At 44.2% G+C, this 22,014-nt stretch overlaps 2 protein-coding genes across 2 annotated transcripts in view; one reads left to right on the top strand and one right to left on the bottom strand.

Moving 5' to 3' along the window:
- Positions 1–721: 721 nt before the first annotated feature.
- On the top strand, positions 722–6,791 carry LOC306796834 (up-regulator of cell proliferation; the record flags this gene model as incomplete). Its single annotated transcript, XM_079295900.1, has 1 exon — positions 722–6,791. The coding sequence occupies one exon, from the start codon at positions 722–724 to the stop codon at positions 5,462–5,464; it is 4,743 nt and encodes a 1,580-aa protein (XP_079152026.1). The 3' UTR covers positions 5,465–6,791.
- A 3,152-nt stretch (positions 6,792–9,943) lies between these two features.
- The window catches only part of nlgn2a (neuroligin 2a), a 159,582-nt gene continuing 147,511 nt past the window's right edge, over positions 9,944–22,014 (bottom strand). Inside the window, exons 5-9 of the mRNA XM_079295478.1 lie at positions 17,970–18,155; positions 14,261–14,526; positions 13,306–13,459; positions 12,202–12,568; positions 9,944–11,908 (exon numbers count right to left, since the gene is read on the bottom strand). Coding sequence (XP_079151604.1) covers positions 11,089–11,908; positions 12,202–12,568; positions 13,306–13,459; positions 14,261–14,526; positions 17,970–18,155 — 1,793 coding nt within the window. The 3' untranslated portion in view covers positions 9,944–11,088. The remainder of the gene's footprint in view (positions 11,909–12,201; positions 12,569–13,305; positions 13,460–14,260; positions 14,527–17,969; positions 18,156–22,014) is intronic.

Raw genomic sequence — 22,014 nt, forward strand, 5'->3', positions numbered from 1 at the left:
GAAGCTAAACTTAGCCATGCAGTACTTGAGTGAGTTTGTAACACGGTTTAAGGCTGCAATGCTCCCATTTTGATTGCTGGCAGTTAGTTTAGCAAAATATAAAAGCCGAGGACGTGGGCCTTTAAAGTGCAAGGCTGTGGCTATTTCCTGGAGGCAACACATACCAATGTAGATGCAGTATGACTCAAACTTGCGAAAGATTCAGTTCAAAATATTTATTCATTCAGTTTTTGCCAATACTAGTACTGGTGCACAAATGCCTAACGATGCATCCGAAAACCGAAACTTCCTTTTGATAGTTTGATAGATAGTTCACTTTTTGATTTATGAATTGATCAAAATGAAATGAAATTGAAAAACAATGTCTTCATACACCTCTTTCAAGTCCTTTAGCTGACAATTCCATGACAAGCTACCCATTAGATTTTGATATCTCTTGTTCAAAACTTTAGGCTAGACTAGAGAAAATGTCAAAGGGTTTCCAAAACATAAGGTTTCACTTTATAGTCTTGAAGTATTCGTTATCTAGACCCAATAATTGGACAGACAGATTACTGACTGCCTGACCAACATCAACATAAGCCTTCATTTTAGTTAGGTGTACCATATTAAAACTGTGTTACAGCTCAACAAATTTAAATGTTACAACTTTGATCCATGCTTATGAATATTGACAGAACCAATAATGGGTTTAATATTCATTGTTTTCATTTCTTCAGAGATGCATCTAGAGACCTTATTGGAGGATCTGGGGTTGGAGCAGCTCTACCCTGAGAAGCTATCCCTGAGCACAATACTTCAGATTGACCAGAAGACCATCACTGATGAACCGGCCAAGTGTAATTCAGATCTTCCATGGTACTTCCTAAAGAAACTGATGATGGTTAATGTCACAGCTAGGAATGCAAAATGTACATCTGCATGTGAGTCAAACGTTGATGCTGCATCAGGAGAGACAGAGTTAGATTTTGATCATCTGTTTGACAATCTGCATTCAGGTGGCATGCTAAACCCCCTTGACATAATCACTGCACTCTTTCTGTGTTCTGATGGTTTTGTACGGCAGGAAATGGCACTCAAAATGTCTATGTGTCAGTTTTCTGTGCCTCTGTTGCTTCCTAATTGTGACACAAAGCAGTGCACACTCATGCTTTGGGCCCTGAGAGACATTGTTAAAAAGTACAGACCTTTGGAGGAGGGCCAACAAAGGACTGCTAACTTAAATAAGTCATACCTTGTAAGACTACGTAAACAGTTTCAGTCCCTCTCAGAATCCAAAGGCTTTATTGAAGACAGAATTGTTCTCTCTGAACTTCCAATGATATCTTTTGTGAGACTGGGTGAGTGCTCCTTGTCCAAGTCAGAGATCCTCAATAAGCTTCTGAACAATTCTCAGCAGTACCATGACACCTTTGTTCATCATAATATGGAGTGTGGTGACAGTCCAAGGAGAATATCCAATGGACTGGTTGAAATCACTTGGTACCTTCCTTGTGGGAACAAAAACATGGACGTCTTCAGTGAGCCAGTAACTGTAGCCAACCTTCGTGGGGACATTGCTTCATTTGAAACACAATTTTCATTTTTGTGTGAGACATCTGCAGCAGTTTTTGTGTTCTTTGACACTTTGGACTCTGAGTGCGAGCTGCTGACCAACCAACACCACAAGGCACAGATCTTCTTGGTTGGGAACCATCAAAGCAAGGACTCCAGTAAAGCTGCTCTAAAAAAGGTAGCAACCAAGCTGGGCTTGAGTAACAGCAACATCCTTTTGAAGACTAAACAAATGAATGATGCAGACTTTGTCAAAAAATTGCGGGAAAATGTCAGCAATGTAGTTGAGAACTCAAAGATGAAGATGGGAATTGAGCAGATGGCTGACATTGCCCGTGAACTGGGGATCTGTGTTGATGAAGACTCTTCAGAGTGCCAGACTGCCAAGAAAAATGCAGATGCCATCACTGCTGACATTCAAGATATCCTTGAATACAAAGACGCTCAGCTGCCCTTGCAAGGCCAAATATGGAAGGAACTGACTCTCTTAGAGAAGGAAGAATTTCGGCTTCAAAATGTCGGGTCTGAAAAAATAGAAGACTACAAAAGTAATCTTCAGATACAGAAAACAAAACTTCGGGAAAAACAAAACTCTTCCGCCATGTCAAATGCAATGACATGTTTCATCAATGCAATATCAAGCCCAGGAACAGAGAGGTGCTATTTCCTGAAATGGATGCGAATGAACCTCGATAACGTGTCTCGAGGGAAATTGTCTGATCTCAGGGAGCAGTACAAAGAAAAATGCAAAAATTCTGAAAACAAAGCAGAAATCAAAGACATTGACAGACAACTTTCCAACAACTCATTGGGGACTGAACACTTCTTCCGTGAAATGGGTCAGATCTATGAAGCTTCACTTTCCCTTCCAGACACAGACCCATCACGTCAACAATTACAGCATCTGCCCAAACTATGTGCAGAATTGTTACTTGAAGGATTTCCTCTTGAGCTTGTAGATGGAGAAGCATCCAACATACCTCTCAGATGGGTTAGTGACGTTCTTTCTCAGCTCAATGACTTGATGTCTCCTAAGAGCAAGATACTGGTAGTCACAGTTCTTGGAGTTCAGAGCACAGGGAAGTCCACTCTCCTCAACACCATGTTTGGAGTGCAGTTTGCAGTCAGCAGTGGTCGATGCACTCGAGGTGCCTTTATGTTGCTCATCAGAATCAATGATGATGTCAAAAAAGTACTCAACTGTGACTTCATGGTGATCATTGACACCGAGGGCTTAAAGTCACCAGAGCTTGCACAACTGGACAACAGCCACGAGCACGACAATGAGCTTGCAACACTTGTTGTGGGGCTGAGTGATATCACCATTATCAATATTGCGATGGAGAATTCAACAGAAATGAAAGATATCCTACAAATAGTTGTGCATGCTTTCCTCAGGATGAAAGAGGTGGGCAAAAAGCCCAAATGTCAGTTCGTTCACCAGAATGTGTCAGACGTTTCAGCCCATGACAAGAACTTACGAGACAGGAAACTGCTCTTGGAACAGTTAAACGAGATGACCCAGGCAGCAGCCAAAATGGAAAAGAAAGAAGAGAACAAGAGCTTCACTGATGTGATGGAGTACAGTCCAGACACTGGGAACTGCTACATTCCTGGACTCTGGAATGGAAACCCACCAATGGCACCAGTCAATGCAGGGTACAGCGAAGCTGTGTATGAGCTCAAGAAGAACATAATTAAAATGTTGGAAAGTTGTGGATCATCTGCCAATAATATCTTGGAGTTTACAGAGTGGATGGAAAGTCTTTGGAATGCAGTGAAGCATGAAAACTTCATCTTCAGCTTCAGAAACAGCCTGGTGGCTGATGCATACATGAGGCTGTGCACAGAATTCAACAAATGGGAATGGGAATTCAAAAAAGAAATGTACAAGTGGGTTACACATGCAGAAACAAGGATTAACAACTTTGGTACATTTGCTGTGAAATCTGAGACATCTGACATGAGACAACTTCTCACCCAGTTGAAAAGTGAAGCTTGCACAGTGCTGTCTAAATGGGAGACAAAGCTTCTTGAAAATCTGGCAAAGTACTTCGAGCAAACAGAGGGTCATGTCTATCTAGTTGAAGGATACAGAGAGGACTTTGCAAGCAGTGCAAAGAGTCTTCGACGAGAAATGGAGAGCTCTGTGGTTAATCAGCTCACAGCAGCAGCTGACATCAGACAGAGGATGACAGAACTTGATAGAATCAAGGAGAACCACACAAATGAATTAGAGGGGAGAGTGTGTGCATTGATAGACGAATGTCGGGAAAAAAAAGTCAAGATGGAAGACAAAGAGCTAGACACAGAATTTGATAAGATGTGGAAAGAAACAGTAAATGAACTCTCCTTTTCCAAACAAAAGACCAAAAATGTCATCACAAATGTGTCCTACTGCCTGAGAGACAATGTATCACACAAGGGGAGTCATGCATGTGAATTATTAAGTCAAAAAAGTCTGGAAGATTGTGGACTGGTGCCTTTCAAATATACAGCAGAAGGATTCTACAAACAGTTTAAACACACACTCAGCAAGATCTTCAAAATTGAAGATCCCGTAAAGGCTGTACAAAACCTCGCTGACTGTATCATTGCAAGTTGCACACAGTATGTGACTGAAAGAATGGAAAGAAAAAACAATTACCATGACACTTACATCCAGGAGATCTTACACATGATTGACAAGAGCCTGGAAAACAATCAGGATGTCAAGACAGACATTGAGATTGAAGTTTCTCTGAAACAGCACATCTGTGGAGTTGCAGCCAGACAGTTTCAGAAACTGCATGAGGATTTCATACGTGCGAACGATCCCTACAGATGTCTAAATCAGAACAAGGAAAAGTTCCGCACTGATTTTAAAGATGTGTTCCATGAACGAGACCAGTGCCAGAAGAAGGCAGAAGAATTCACGAATCGCTGCTTGAGGCCTGCAGTCGAAGACTTTGTCTACCGTTCCTTGGGTCCTGATATCATTGGTGAAATGCTGACAAACCAGACGTTCAGCACACGAATGTTCTTCCAGTATTCAGTTTTACTGGATTTGCTATCAGAGGATGACTTTGAAAACTATCAGCGCTACATTTGCTCTTATGATGAGTATGTAAAGAACTGGATACGCAAGCAAATAGTGGAACACTTCTCAAATGAGTCTACGATGTTTGAGGATAAACATGTTCAGTCAAGAATCCGGAGCATAAATGATGCTGTCAACAAAGCTAAAACAGAAAAGAGAGGCAACTTGAAGTCATTTGTTAAAAATGTGTGTCAGGAACTTGGTGATAAACTGGTCATTTCCCAAGATGCTCTTGGTGCTTTCATGATCCTGAACAATGCCAACCAGGAACAGTTTGCTCACTGGCTGACTGAGTGTGTGAAGGACATGGCACAAGACCTTCAAGAGAAGTTAAAAAAAAAAAACATCCTAATGAAACTAAAAAAATTAAATGTGAATCCTCAGAACGAGCTTTTCACCAAACTGATTGGATGTGGTAAACAGTGTCCGTTCTGCAAAGCGCCTTGTGAGGCAGGAGGAATCGAACATGGTGAACACTTTGCGTCACTACATCGGCCACAGGCTCTGGGTAGAGTCAGGTCCTCTAGGACACAAAAACTTGTCACTGACGTATGCTCTTCCTCTGTGATCAGTGGCCAGAGTTTTCAAAACATTGCTACAAATGGTAAATGGCACCCCTACAAGGATTACAAGGCCATTTTCCCAGACTGGAAAATTGTTCCAGATGCAAGCCTTCAGGCATCAGACAACTGGAAATACATACTGGTAAAGTTCAACCAGCAGTTTGCCAAAGCATTCGCTGCAGAGCCTGCTGACATTCCTGCAACATGGAAAGATATCACACGTAAGCAAGCAGAGGAAAGTATCAAAGTCTCCTTTCACATCAAGTGAGAGACGACATGCTTTGTGGTTACAGAGGTGCACATCCTCAAATATATTCATTATCCTCTCATGGATATTTAGATCTTACTTGTTTTATGTGATTTAGGGAGAATCACAAACAGTAACGTGATATAACAAGATGACAAAGTTGAAGATAAAATTCCTGTGCCAGGTTCTTGTCAACTTTTACAGAGGAGCAATAGGAAACATCCTGACTGCAAACATTACAAACTGGCAGAGGATGTGCACGGCACAGGACAGGAGGGCTCTACAGAGGGTGATTAAAACTGCCCAGAACATCATGGGCACATATCTACTGAGCATCACTGATATTGGTGAGAAGAGGAGTCTGTGAAGAGTTAAAACAACATTAAAAGATAAAACACACCGAGCCACAACCTGTTCACCCTGCTGCCGTCTGGAGAGATACAGAAGTATCAGCTGCCAAACCACTAGACTTCACAACAGCTTCTTTCCTCTGGCTGCTAGACTCCTTCATTCACCCTCCACATATAATGCAGTTTTTTCTTTCTTTCCTATGCAGCGAATTGGGACAACAATTACATTTTGTTTTGTTGCAACCCTGTCGTACAATGACAAATAAAAACCTTGCAATATTGTAAGTACACAGATATATTTCACCACAATGGCTTACAATAGGAGAATATGAGAAAATCACTGCAGTGCTCAGATCACATTTAACATGTTTAATAACAATAATCTGCTTTAACTATTATTTATTATTATTATTATTTATTTTGATGTGGAAAAGTTGAAATACTTGTTGATATATAGCTATATTGAGTCAATGTACATGTTAGGGGCACATGTTGGATGATCAGACTTTGATTTAAATGTTTTTGTGAAAGATGATTCTCATTATATTCTCAGTGAAAAGCTGTACTTTGTGAATCAAATGTCATATATCTTTTATTCAGCCTTTTTTTTCTGTGACGTGTCTAATTTTAAATGTCAACATTTATTTTATTCATCTTTTAAAACGTCACTTCGTCTCTACGTGGTATTATCATAAGAGGACATTTTTACCAGATTAAGTTTGATGTACAATTGTAGTCAGAATCATTGAATCTTACAATTCTTTTTTTTATTTGTGAAGTATATGATGGAAAACATTTACAATTCCAATCTTTTAAACCACCATTCAGTGTGAATGTCAACATGCATAGGTATACGTTGTCTTATCTAATTGATAAGAATATGTTTTGTTTCTCAACTTTTTAAGTGTTTTTATTTCAATTAAGTATCTGGTTCCAAATATCTACTTTAGGTTCATGTCGCCTCTTCTACTCTAAATATATGTATTTTTTAAATCAAATTCCACATATTTACACTTTAAAATAATTCAAAATATCATTTTTTCTTGATTTTTAATTGTATACTTACTTTTGTTCACTATATCAATATAGAGACAAAATCTTCAGACTGGCTATGAATGTCTTTAATGTTTCCCAGATCAGAATCACAGCATACAGTGTATAATAACTTCTAAAGTAAACAGAAATATCATCACCGCATTTATTTATATAGTTTTACGATACTTTTTTTTAATAATCATCTTTTTTAAATTCTATTATTTAACATTTTTCTTCGTCTCAAGTCTTGGGTTTCTGAATTCAACAAAGAATGTAAAAACAAGACAACAGGTGCAACTTGATGCAATCGAGACCAAGCTGGAGATTATGTGTGTGTGTGTGTGTGTGTCACTGTCCTCCCCATTGTGTGGCGTTAACATGTGCTGTCAATGCACCTCTGACCTGACACAAGATCTCTAACTATCTCAGCGATATGAAGCCATTTTGGTTTGCTTGACTGCAGTTTTCGGGCACGTTGAAATAAGAATAAACCAAAATCCCTTCATAACACAGACGAGGCGAAGTGTGTGTCCACATACATCAGTCTGATCCACTGTTAAACACGCTCGGGCTCTACAAGTGCACTGGACTTTAAGATTTACTGAACATTTCATCTCTCAACTGTTTGGAGCATGAAGCTCTCCACTGCTACATCACATCACTGTAAGGTCAACACAACCTCCACACCCACAATGCAACAGTGTGTGGAGGGAAGAAGTCAGACCACCTGTGTGATCTCATTTCTCTACGAGGCATCGTATGGTATCAAAGCCCTCATGTCTGTCCCACATGTGATCAAGTAGCTCCATGTAAACACTGCTACATGTGAAGTGGGAGAATATTTAGTTGGCTGCACTTTGTGTTTAGAAGTCCTGACCATGAATCACAGGCCACGCCCCTCCACCATTACATCATCAGCCGGTCAAAGCAGACTTTTGTCAGGGTGCTTAGCCTCTCATCAGCAGTATAGTTGGACCACAAGATATATTTCAAAATAAAAGGAAAAAACAAAGAAGGAAAAAATCTACACAGAGAAGCTGTTCCATCGACTACAACCCCAAAACAAAGAGCGATGAAGCCACAGTCTTAAATTAAAAACTAGCAGAGTTGACTACAGCATCTTAGGCCCTCTGTCGTGTGGGGCTGCAGTGAAGATGCATTTCTGCTACAGTGACTCTCCTGGTTAGAATCATGATGCTACAGGATGCCCACATGATTATGGGCAATGTGGGACAAAGTAAAGAAACAAAAGTTATTTTGTAATGGCATGAATAATCATCAGTGGAAAGCATTTCTTTACTCACTAATGAATTTGAAACCTCAATCTGGCGGCCATTTTTGTTGTTGTTGCAAACTGCACCTGTTGTCTTTTGTTGTCACAAAGTAGGCATTTCATTCATTCACTCATGAAAGAAAAAGAAAAACAAACAAGAAACTTAATATTTACAAATATTTTGTCTGTTTGATTCTCACACTTAGAAATGTACAGTTTTGATCCTCTTCCAGATGTTGTGTCTCTCTGTCCTGCCACACAGTTTTCTTCACACATCCAGTTTCCTCAGAGTGGGCAGTCTGCGTAAAGCAGCCACAATGGCGCCCTCCAGTGTTAGCTTATAAAATAGACAGGGATAAAGAACAGACCAAACTAAATACCTTGTTTCAGTTTTCACCTCTGGTGGTTTCATTGTTGCTGTGAGGTTCACCTCACGACCCCTCACTGCCTCCTTATCCACAGGAGTGAGTACAAAAGGGTTCATATGGGTCTGATCGGACATGTTTGGTCCTCCGTAGGACAGATAAGCAAGGGATCCTGCTGGCAAACATTGTGGGGAGAAAGATGGCCATGCCTTTGAATGTCTGCATTTGCTCGTGATCAGTTCATCCTCTCTTTTGATTTCTACATTTAAGGTTTTGAGTCTTTTTCCAATCTCCTCCCAAAGTCTCGTTTCCACAGCGTGCATCTTTCCTTGCCCTACTGTCCATCACCGGTTCCACTGCATCTATCCACCTGCACAACGCCCAAATCAGTTGTTTTGTGTTTTACATTGTGCACATTTCCCTTTCAGAAGGCTTACAAAATCTCTGACAGGAGCAGCCGGGTATATTCCTCTCCCTTCTGTCCCTCCCCCGCCACCCCGTTGGGCAGCAATAAAATAGAAAACAAACAGGCTATAGCTAGAGCACAAGCAAAGACAGCACCGGTGACTAACTTCTCCCATACCGGACGTAGGCTACCACGTGTTCCAGCATTACCCATGACCCATGTTTAAAATCCGTAGCAGAGACTGTTGTGGCTTTTACCCCGTTTTCAGCTTGCAGTGCCGCTCCGCAGGCCGTGAAGGCCCACCGGTTACCCTCGGTGTGCTTAGAGTTTAATTTACAACTGACGAGCTCACAAAAAAAAGTCACTAGCGTTGTGAACTAACCCTTGAATGTGAGGATAATAGCAAGAGCTGAACTGAGGTCAGAAATTGTGGAGAACGCAGCTGATACAGTGAAGTCAGGTGTTTCGGAGTTTTGTGGTCACAGCAGGGATTTGATCACCGCAATATGAGCTCCGGTCTCCAACACGAAGCTAGTGTGCTGACGGAGACAAGAAAAGGGAGTGAGTGAGTGAGGTTGATACGGAGCGGGGGGGGGGGGGGGGGGGTTTGTACGCAGCCGGAAGGAGCTCATTTTGAAGTGTGAAGTTTTCACCATGAGGGTGATCCTGCCTGTCTGCCTCTCTATCTCTTTGCTGTCTAATTAGGGCCCACCTATGCCCATGTGAAGCACATCTGACATCACACACACACACACACACACACTAGCACACACACACACACACACACACATCAAACTGTATATGCATGTGCTGGAAATAGGGGTGCAGACAGGATGTAAAAGAGCAAAGGCTGCCTGTCTCTGCTTTGTTTTTTACACTTACTGAAATACAAAAATAATTCTGCACAGGCCAGCTACAACAACAGATCTGGTACTTCACGCACCCTAAAAAGTAATCATCTCCAAACAGACTGGAAGGAAAAGTAGCTACTGCAGGATGATGGGCTTGCGGTCGCCGTGATGCATCACTTGGTTGGAGAGAAACCTCTGATTATCCGGAGAGAATGAATGAAAGAGTACGTTCACAGTTGATCAACATCTTCTGAGATTTGTGGAAATGACTCTTTTAATAAATGGGTGTTGGGAGGTGAAGAGGATTTTTGGGGGATTTTTCCTTGTTCTGTGAGTTCTACAACAAAAACCAAGATATCCAGAGAGCCGATGTGATCTGATTAGATTTGGGGAACGTGCATTGACAGATACAGTGTCCTTTCCCCCCCGTCATCTTAAAAAATAATTCATGCACAGATCCCCACTGAGAAAACCCCTTTATATACTTTCTCCTTTGTACACATTTATATATAACTATATATAATATCATTTCTCTATATCTATATTTTCAGCAAAAGTTCTTTCCACCAAAAACAACAACTAAACAAATGCTTGAAAAGAAAAAGAAACAGAAGATGAAAGAAAAAACAAAAACACAATCGAGGGCCAGTTTGGCACTTTGTCATGAGAACACACAGCATCTGTTAATTGACAGTAAATAGGAATACTCTCGAATTTTCTTTTGTTTTTTTTCCTCCCTCGATGAGAAAGCAGACACAGTAGTACATACTTGGCACCAATAATGCTGGTAGAATGAAAGTATCAGATATCAATGCTTTCCTAGCTCGAGGATTACTGGTGGCACTCTATGCCCCCTCCTACAGCTCAGTCGTTTGTGAGTCCCTGGAGCAAAGGAGCGCTGGGAGAGAGGGAGAGAATCACATGAGAGAGAGAGGGAGAGAATCACATGAGAGGAACAACGCAGGGAGAAGACACAGATGTAGAAAAGAGAACGATAAATTGCACGCAACACGCCAGGGAAAGAAGAAGAGGATGAAAACTGCAAGGGCCGAAAAGCATTTGTCCTTTTGACTAGTGTCGGGGGGCTTCAGTCTGGAAACGGCATACCTTTGAAAACAGTATCTTTGAACGATCTAAATCACCCCCAAACTGATCATCTGCTGCCGTGCAGTTCAGTTGCTTCTCCACACGCCACCAGTGGAGCTGCTGAGTTTGACAGCACACGATGGAGGAGGTGGAGTTGTTTGTGGGGAAAGAGAATAGGAGAACAGAGCAAAGGCCCACATCCAGAGGGCCTCTCTTCTAGATCTGCGGCAGAGCCAGTCTTCCTGGTCCCTAGGTGGCGCTGTGTCCTGCTAGTCCCTACTATACCCTGGTGGTGGAGTGGGGATGGGGCAGGGTGTTGTTGTGGCCGGTGGAGGGGAAAGTGTTGAAGGCATGAAGAGGCTGCATGCTGGTGATGGTACTGGGGATCATGGTGATGGTGTTAGGCGTCATCAGCGGCACGTCGTCGGGGGCACGGCGCAGCGCCAGTGTGTAGTCAGGTGGGCAGGCGGGCCGTAGGATGTCATGGGGCCGGAGGGGCTCCATGTCGTGGTGAGAGTCGTGCTCCGAGTGCTTCATCTGCAGGGACATGATCTCCTCCTCTTGGCTGTGAGCCAGGTCATTGGAAGGCCCGCCGCGTTGAGGAGACAGCCGGTGGCGTCGCATCTCGTGGCGCTTGTCGCGCTTGTAGTAAAGGGCGGCAAATGCCAGGATGTTGAGAAAGAGGAGCGATGCCCCCACGGCAACTGTCACACTCAGCTCGGTGGAGTAGTCCCGGGTGTCTCCAGGGAAGAGGTTCTGGTGCGGACGCTCCGAACCCTCGAGCTCCGGATCAGAGGCGAAGGTAGGGTAAGGGTGACGAGATGGGCGAAGGCCCGGTCGGGGGGTGCCATGACCAGGGCCTCCCGGCGAACGGGTCGTGGTGGGGAAGAGCTCCTCATGTAGACTATGGAGGTGGGGGACTAATTCCAGCCAGAAGGCCACCTTGTTGGCCCTGTAGTTGTCTCTAACACGAGGTTTTAATCCAATGTGGAGGTACTGCTTGTCCTTTGAGTTGAACTTGGTCCAGATGACCTCTTCAAAGCGGTTGGGTTTGGTGTGAATGAACTTGGTGTCCTGAGGGACTGGCAGGTTGGGGTCCCTAATGGAGGACAGAGGGGACATATCAGTCAAGGATTTAATCATCTGGCTCAAAGATTTCCTCAATGCGTGTTGACATCTAAACATTGAATATATAAGTTTTTATTCATGAACTTGCAGCACATGAGACAAGACACTGAACTTTGAACAATTCTGCGAACATCCGGTTCATGAGATCAGCCCTTCCACCAAAGACAAAGACACTTCAACTCTACTACTAAAGAGGCACTGCACTTGCTAGTTCATCAAAAACGTATTCCATCATTATGAAATAAAATCATCAAAAAGGCTTACCCAGTCTTGGCGAAGTTGGTCCAGTAAGTCATGACCACAGCGCTCAGCATCACATCGTTCTTGGAGAAGTTGCATGGGAACAGATCTGTAGCACCGATCATGGGAACGCCAAACACGTACGGTATCTCATCTCCGTGGGCGGCATCGGCCCATTCGGGTCGCGTCTCGGTCTGGCAGTGGTGGTAGAACGTGTAAAAGTAAACCGGCGACTGAAACTCCGCGTGTAGTTTGGCGGTGGCCACTGCCGGCGCCACCCACTGGTGGTCTGTAAACAGAGCTAGGAGCGTCTTCCTTCGCATGTCGCCATTGTCCCTGTCTGCCCAGTCTGTGTACATGAATTTAATGGTCTCCCTCAGGATGTCTTTGCCTGGAGAATAAGAAAAGGGATAGGGGGGGAAAAAAGGACAAAGGGAAAAAGAGCTGATACGTTAAGAGGAAAGTAAAGACAGAGCTTGAACACATTTGAGAGATAAGAGTGGTCAAGAGATGTGAAACAGAAGGGGGGTGGAAGATGGAAGCAAACGCTGCTAAAATGAACAGGAATGACGGAAATAGGAAGAAAAAGACGTTTGTATGTACGTGTGAGAGATAACCCGATAAAGCCGAGAGAGACACTGAAAGGACAGACTGAGCGACACAAAGGGCAAAAGAGGGAAACATGCCCCGTCAGAGTGAAGAATGAGTGACAGGCACTTGAGCGGAAGCGTGACTGCATTATCCAAATGTGTCTGTATTTTGACTGTGGCCCGCTGCGAGGGGGTTGCAGGCTGATCTGTTAGGAACAACAGCGCTGTGATTGGGAGCTGGCTGCCTGGGGGCTGATGAGAGACAGCATTAGAGCCCACGGAGCCTCAAAGGCCAAAGCACAGACCCACCGTGGTGAAAGATAATCCCGATGATAGGCAATCTCTTTAGTATGCCTGTCTTGGTTGATTCACTTGGGCTGGGCTCACACATGAGTGTTTTTTTATTTTCTGCCACTGGCACTTCTAATAAGCATAGAAAAACAATGACACTGCAAAGTTCTGTCATCTGAGAGGCGGCAGATGACATAATGTGGAGGACATTAAAGCCTGAAAGGAGTATAATCTTGGCTCTCCTTACCCTCAGGGTAGCCATAGAGGTTGTCAACAAAGTTGGAGATGGTGTAGTCGAACGCTGCCGCTGAGATGCCGTCGTTGTCCTCGCTGTCGTCCACAAACTTCAGCCCCTCTCCTTGGTTCACTCCTATAAGGATGTCATAGTTGAGGAACTCCCCCTGGTGGCGCAACAGGGGAAACACATGTTGAGTGTGGAATTTGTTGGTTTTCAGTCACAAAGTCAAATCAGCTTAATTTACATTTTGTATGTGGTATTTATGCCATTAATGTAAATCTGCATCTTTGTAGCTGGTGATATGGGACCGCCAGTACAAGTTCACTACTGCAATGCTGCCATATGTTATCATCAACTACACTAGCTGTGATCCATCATAATTATAATCAATATTAGGACAGAGATAGTCATGTGCATGTCAAATGTGACATTGTGGCTGCACTGGGTTGTGAACAGGGAGGGAAAAATAGGAATTAAGACTAAATGAAATGTTGCTGATATATATATATATATATATATATAAATACACACATATAATCATGTTTATTCTTTGGACTATTCACCATCTTTTCTTTGCTCTTATACAATATGGTGTGACCTCGTCGGCTGAGAAGAGAGGATCAGTCTTTGATTGAACTGCTCACGACTCAGACATGCAAACTGTGTCGAAGGGTTTGTATATACGAGATCACAAACAAAAAAAGTTGTGAGCCGTGGGTCCAGAATATACCACCAAGGGAATGTGTTCCAGCATTTTAGGATGCGAGTTCACACCAGCTTTTAAATGTCACCGCCAGACCCCCCCACTCTGTGGAAAGGTCACCCTCACACCAACAAGTTCTTCATGTTCTCACTGTCTGCTGTGTCATCACAGCTCAGCTCACTCTACTTGCAAAACAAGAAAAAACAAACAGTCTCGGACATATCTGCAGTGCCACCTTTGATCGTGGTGGCCGACCCTCACCTGCTGCATGAGGATCTCAGGGTCGTCAGGCACCACGTCTCCGTCCACCACGGGGCCAAAGGCGATGTGGTACCGGGCCGGCTGGATGTCCTGGTCCACCAGCTCACGGAAGTTCTTGCGCCTCAGGCAGTCAACCAGGTCGGCCGTCTCCGTGTAGGTGCAGCCCACCTTCCGGGCCAGGATCTTGGTGTACTTGAGGGGCTGGTAGTTGACAGACCAGCTGGAGATGGCAGTTCCACTCTGGGCTATGGCCCTGTGGAACAGACCTGAGGGGACGGATGGAAAGGATGCGGTATTACTGTATGCAGAGGTAAATGTGAGCAAACATGCAAAAATGTCAGGTGATCTCTCCAGTGTCTACATTTCCCCAATTTTTGCAGGCAAGATGGCGCTCTGATAGAGATAGACAGAGCGAGATTCAGAGAGACTACATGACGCAGAATTCACTTTCTCATTTTCCACTTTTAGAATGAGAGCATGCTATGGTGCTCTCAGCTCAAACAAAAAAAGAAGCAGAAGCAGGACTGGGAATAAGCTCATCTGAGACGTCAAGAGAGACGTTTTCCTCTTGTTTTTGTGCTGGCTGTTTCTTCTGTCAGACTCTCTCTCTAGCTGCGTTCCTCCCTCCCTCTTTGTCTCTCCCTCTACTTATTTTTTCTCTTTCTCTTCCCTCTCCTGGGCTGAAGATTGGTCAGTTAATTATTAAGCAGAGCCGCAGCGCCCCCTCTCCCTGGGAAATCAATTATAGTAAAAAGTAGCTTGGAAACAGCGACACCTACATATCTGCACTGAGGAAGTCGGAGGCGGGAGAGGCAGACTAGGAGAGAGCTGGGAGGTAGGTATCGTTTCATTCGTCTTCAAAATACGTTTCTTTGTCACTCCCTAAGTCCTTTCCTATACTTCCTTTTTCTGATATGCCACATCAGAGTATTTGCTGTCCTCTATTTCCTCCCTCAACAATGTTATTACCTCTCCTCCTGCTCCCTTGAACACAGGGTACCATGGATACTGTCGTCCCCTCTATAGTTCCCCACCCTTCATCATATCAGTATCACTAAGAGCCCGTCTCTCCATCCTGTCTACCACTTCCATCACGCCATTCATCCCGTACGGCTCTGCTGTGGGCTTGATTTGTGATGCCGTGTTGTTGACATGATTGGTGGGGATGACGGACTCCTTACCTGGCGTGCCTGGCGGGGGGAGAAGGGGGGAGCATGACAGACAGGCGGCGTCTTTAGGGCTGATGTTAGATGCTGACGAAGACGAGGACGATGATGATGACGACGATGGGGTGACGACAAAGCGGAGGCATGAGAATGGACTGGTGGCAGTGTGAGGGGGTTGGTTGTCAGCAACAGGAGACAAGGGGTTAATACAGGCTTTCCCAACCGTTAGGGTCCCTCTGCTGATAAAGTGGGGGCTTCCCTGAAAAATGAACAATGACTATCAATAGTTCTGGTTGCTATCTGGCTTTTGGACAGAGAATTGGAGAGAGATTGTGTGCAAAAAAGTCTACAAGTCCTGCTTCAATGTAACATTTTAGAGAAGACACTTCTCCAGTTACTTTAAGAGAGTCAGATGAGAAGACTTACACCACACTCATGTCTGAACGTTATGTACGGACCTGGAGCTGGGACGTAATTAGCTTAGCGAGAAATGTTTTAAGTTTATTTTGACGAGCTCTTGACCTCAGCTTCCTGCCTTCATGTTAAGTTAAGCTGCCCATCCTCTGTCTCCATACTTAAAACGGTGCTAGATTAATATAGCAGCAAACAACTATGTGCTATCTAAAGATATGGTGGAGGAGTGTCTACCAGAGCAGAGAATGGAGTGCGTTGGAATCGGAGCTTCTCTGTACTAGTTGACTTCGTCGGACTGGCCGCTCATGCATGTTAAAGTGCATGCGAGTCCCAGTTTGTGTCCCACGGCTGCCGCTATACACTGTGTTTACACGACAGTTAATGGTGATAACACCCACGGCTTTGTCGTGGAAGCGATGAGAGCCATGTGGAGGCAATAGAAATGATCCAAACTTGGCACCATTAATGAGCAGACAAGAGGGTGGTATCAGTCCTCTATTCCCAAACAAATCAACATATGCTTTTAAGCAACGTTTTCCCTCCGTACAGGATATCGAGTGGTTATACACATGGTTTCAACTTTGCATTCTTAATGTCAGATATGCTAATAATTTCAATTTAAGTAATGTAAAACTTTTCAAACGGGAAGCCTGCTTTGTATTCATCACAAACACTTTGTATCATCATGATATAAAGATACCAATTGGGGTCTGAGGCGGTTTCTACTGCTGAGGGACAAAGGTTGAGTGTGCCTGGGTTAAGATGACGGGTGAGCAGACATCAGTGGTAATTATAGAGGTTGTGTTAGAGGGACACAGCGACATGCAGCAGTGTACAGATGTTCACTCAATCATTGATGATACACATATTTGTTCTCAAGGCACAGAATGAGTCAAAGTAAGAGAGCTGTTAGACACACACACACACACACACACACACACACACACAGAATGGTTATTGAAACAGTTGCGTGGTTGTGTGAACACGCTCTCTCTAACCTCTCGCTTTCTCCTCACCCACCATTTCTTCCCTGCTTCTGTCCTGTGCGGTTTGTGTGTGAGACGGAAAGTGAACGGAGGAGAGCGACATTGAGGGAGAGTCCTCGAGCGGCGAACAGAACAGAGAAGTTACGATCGGAGGAGGACAGCTTCAAGAACAGCGTGATCAAAGGCGGCGAGTGCGCGACCATTTGGCTGCGGGTCGTCAGCCAAACTGATCTCAATTCAGATCAAAGTCGATTGGTCCGTGGGCCGCTCACTCTTGGCGGTTCAATGTTAACACTTAGCCCTCGGGGTGTGTTGTCGGTAATGGGGAGCATGAGGTCAGACGGATGTAGGCCTCTCGGCGGAGGTAGAGCCTCTGTGCTGCAGAGCAGCGGACCGTTAACAGAGCACGGAGCGCTCGCCAAGTCAGGTAATGTGGGGAAATGTTCGAGCTCCGGCGTTATTTATCTTCCAGAGACGTGAATGACATAACCTGGGTCAAACCCGGACTCGCTCATTAGCCACACGGCTGCATACATTCTTCAGTTCGGAGGAAAAGCAGTGCTTTCCAGGGTAGAGGTGTCAAGCGGACATCACAGGACTTAACGATTTCTGGGCTAAATGCTGCTAACTGAGTATCCATCTGACCACATGGGTATAGAAGAGCCTCGCTGCTATGATTGCATTATCAAATAGCCAAAGGACAAATATAGGTAAAAATATAGTATAATAAATATACTGTGCTGAGCGTAACACAAGTAATTCAAGCAACAAATACAGGAACATCATTTTTGTTTTTGTTGAGAGTTTTAAAGGATGATTCAGACATGCAGGTGTGCATCGCCATCCGTTTCCAGCTAATACAGAGAACAAATACACAGAGATAGATTGTAAATATGCCCTGTGGCTATTCAGGGATTAGAGCGGACTGACACTTTAACGGACCAGGAGGAAATCACGTAAGCAGCCACGACCCATTTGTCAAGAAACGTGTGGTTAATGAGTCATTCACAGGGCTGGATCCAGGCTGTTAGCAATCACAAGAAACACGACGACAACAAAGTCAGATAATCAAGGAATCCCATGACCAGTGGAAACATTGTGCTCGGGGGGTGTTCTGTGTAAAAAGCAACGGTCTTAAATTACCCTCCGAGTGGTGCGAGAGGATGAGGAGGTTGACGCAGGACGCCCCAGCTCCGGATCCAAAGATGGTGATTCTGTCGGGGTCTCCGCCGAAGTGGCCGATGTTCTCGTTGAGCCAACGCAGGGCCTGAATCTGGTCCAGCAGGCCGTAGTTCCCCTTAGCGGACTGATCACCTGTACTGAGAAAGCCTGGGTATTCGCAGAGACAAAGGTTGGATGTAGGAAGAAGGTGAGGGAGGGTATTTAGGAGAGAAGAGGGATGAGGACAGATGGGAAAAAGAACAAAGAGGAGGAGGATATAGAAGAAGAAGTGGTGCAGGGATGGGAGGAGAAGAGAGGGAGACAAGATGGCGTTAGTATCAGTACATTTAGCATTTAGTACCTGGCTGGCAAATGTTCCCTACTTTGGCCTGTAAATCAGCTTCTGCACGAGAGAGAATTGCATGAGAACAAGTATGTGTGAGTGTGTGCATGTGCGCAACACCATCATTCATCAACAAGGAGTGACAGACGGAACACAGAGAAAGCAAAGGAAGTGAGACGAATTTGCTTTTTCAGCTCCTCTCTTCATGGCGTTTACTCCGTCTCATGGCTTTGAAGAGTACAGCAGCCTGCACTCCCAGGAATACAGCTGACCCGAATCTGAATCACATCCATGACTGGATTACAAGGGATGAAACATTGTGCTTTGAATTTAGGATTGAACAATGTCGTTCTTTTTTTATTTCCACAAACAACTGTCAATCATCAATATTGTTATGGCATGCTGTGAGAAGACTCAAAAAAATATTTTGACATGTCACAGTCACAACTCTACATATTATATATAAAAAACACCCCCATCTTAAGTCTGGTTTCCATCCAAATGTATACTTTATATATATTATATATATATATATGTAATATATATATATAATATATATATAATAATTGTATTGCATTGTAATAATAGCTTAGCTTTTCTCATAGCTGACATTTGCCTCTCATTATTGCTGCTGAGTATCTTCGATTGTTCCACCAAAAGACCTAAATCTTTTCTATTTAAGTGCCCATTAACTGGCAGCCTCTGCGATCCGAATGGGACTCCCAATTAGAGCTTAATTAAAGGCAGGCGAGCTGGAAAGGTCATCCATTAAGCCCATACAGCAGAGGTTAAACACTTGTACACAGACAGACGCTTGGATCCTTCCAAACGTCTGTTGTCTGCTCTGCGCACCTAATTACTGTTATCAAGATCAAAAATAGGTTTATGTAGCGAGTCAGAAAGTTGTGACTGTCTGTGGGCTTTTGGTTCAGGACATGGGAGTGAGATATACATGTATTCAGGATCCAGGTGTAGTGGGCAGGCTTAAGAAGACAAGCTGCGACTCCTCGTCTGTGTGGGGAATGATGATGCAACTGAAATGTGTAAGTTGGAATGTAAAAAAATGTAAAGAATGTAAATCTGCCCAGTGGTTTTTCCGTAAACCTCCTGATAAGCAGACAAACACACCGAACCGGGAAACCTCCGTAATGGCGAAGGTATAATCAATAGTAGGAATTACACAAATGACAATATCAGGAATAGGATTACTTAATATATAAATGTGGAAAAAAGCTGCAGTGACAGGCGTGGCCTCGCTAAACCTCAGCAAACAGAAATAACAACACTTCTTAACAAGATACAACCGAATGGATGTGAACACAGTGTCACCTTGTGGCGAAAAACATGATGCAGAACAATAAAATACACAACGGTGAGTATCTCTTCTTCTGACAGAAGACGTTTGCCTCGTCACCCTTTTACGCGTACATATCTATCCTGAATTTGCACTTTTATTTCCCCACGAGTGAGTCTGCCTGTAAACACTGCACTTATGGTAAAGGCTTGTACTTTACTGAAGTTCACAATGTTACCAAATCATTTCTCTCGTCATCCTGCAAGTACAACCCATAAATATTCATCATCTCAGGTGATCCATAAAAACAAGTTTCATCATCAACATATCAGTAAGCACATCATGCATTCACTGGCTTTTGTGCTGCTCATTAAACACACACAAGCTGCATGTCTGAGTGCATTCATTAAGCCGAGGCAAATCAGCTGCCTAATGCCCTGCTGTAATCGCCACGACATATCAAACATACCCAAATGTGCTTATGAGGTCATCAATTCTGCTAATTAATGCGATACGAAGCAATACTTCTATGTCAGAGTACTTTCTTGCGCACAATAAGGGAGCCAGATATTAACGTTCTTATTATTGTGCAAAGTCATGAAGAAGGATCATCTATTGCTGTGTTTTTAGAAGCGACTGATCTGAGCCACACAGAGCCGGCAGACAGCACAGGTCCTATAACGTCGTCTTGTTCCGGCCAAAGCCGCCGTCTCTCTCTGCGCCTTCACGCCGCGTCCACCTGACTGTGAGTCAGTGTACAACAGCGGGCCACTTCACCCGTCCTCCTCCTCTATGATCTGATAAAAGGCTGGAAAAAAACAAAACAACAACAACAGAAAACAAGAGGAGCTGGTTAAAACGCCGCAATGCGAGATGAAAGCGCGGCTCTACATGAATAGCCTTTAAAATGGCTGTGGTAAGGACTGGTGGTGGGGGGGGGAGAGAGAGTAAAGGAGAGACGGATAGTGGGTGTTCTGTGAGTCCCGGATAGAGGCACAGTGTTTCATCTGCCTCCAAGACACCAGGGGTTGGCTCTCACACACACACACTGATCAAAGGCTCACACTACCTTTTCTCTCCACCTCCCTCTCTCTCTCAAACGGTGCTCCTCACACACTACATCCCATGCAAATTCATTGTTTGAGGTTGACATGGGTGCCAGGGCTCTCCGTGTGAGTGTGTGTGTGTGTGTGTGTGTGTTCTTGGCAGCGTAGCAATGATTGTCTATCAGAGGAGAGAGTGTGTGTCGTCCAGAGACACGAACAGATGTGGGCAGCTCGAAGCATCTGAATAATGGATCGGACGCACACATTTTGGACAGGACACACAAACACACGCCTCAGATTGAGCCCGGCTCTTTCAGAGGCGATGAAAGCCGCCTACCTGTTGGATAGGCTGCACGTTTGCAAATGGTGTCTAAGTGTATTATTGTTTTCCACAAACACCAATCACAGCGACTGGCCTTGGGGTAATCCGCTGCGCTGCTTTCCTTCTTTCTTATTGGGCGCGTTCTCTCTCTAAAGTTGGTATAACTATTGCCTGGCTGTGACAACCAAATGATCTGTGAAATCATTCTGATGATATGCCCACACACCGGGCAGGACCCTTCTAAGTGTGTGGATGTGTCTAATGGGCTGTACCCTTTCCAGAGCAGAGAAACAACAGCATTTAGAGACGTGAACAATCAGCCGTTTGAAGGGAAGACCTGCTCGATGCCATGGACTAGTCTGCACGCCATTTCACTGTTCTTCTCCTCTCTCCATTTCTTTCTGCGACAGTCACCTCTGACTTGCACAAACAACAGCAACGTGGTCCCACATTTAGTAATGCTGCATGTTTTTACCTCCATATATTGTAGTTTTCATTGGGAGTGGCGGAGTCCGCCATTCAACAAATAGATAAAATTGCTTATCTGTGCACAAAGAAATATTGAATGCAATGTAATCCAGCGTTACTGTTTGTAGTTTTATCACTTTATAACTTATTTTGTGGTCCTTTTTAACCACCAGGTGTCGCCAAATCAACAAAGAAAGGAAATCAAGAGCAATACAACTGTAAAGAAAAGGCTTTGGGTTGTCACATTTTCGTCAGGTTATGAGACTATTTTATCTTTCACTGGTTTTCCTTTTCATTGGATGCCCCTTCGCTAGATCTCCCCAGTCCCCTGTGGCTCAGTCCTTCCATCTTTCAGGGTTTCGTCTGGGGCTAAGGCTACTAGCCTCTGAAGTCCTGTCCTTTGTGTATATGTGTGTGTGTGCGCGCACTGTCATTGGACTTTTTCAACTTTCTCTCGCTCCACCCTTTAACAAAGTCGTGGACATGCGAGTGTGTGTGTGTCTGTGTGTTTGCATCAATGTGTTTTGATGTCGTCTCAAGCTGTTGTCGTCCTG

Source organism: Melanostigma gelatinosum, assembly GCF_949748355.1.
Source record: "Melanostigma gelatinosum genome assembly, chromosome: 23".
Lineage (NCBI taxonomy): Eukaryota > Metazoa > Chordata > Actinopteri > Perciformes > Zoarcidae > Melanostigma > Melanostigma gelatinosum.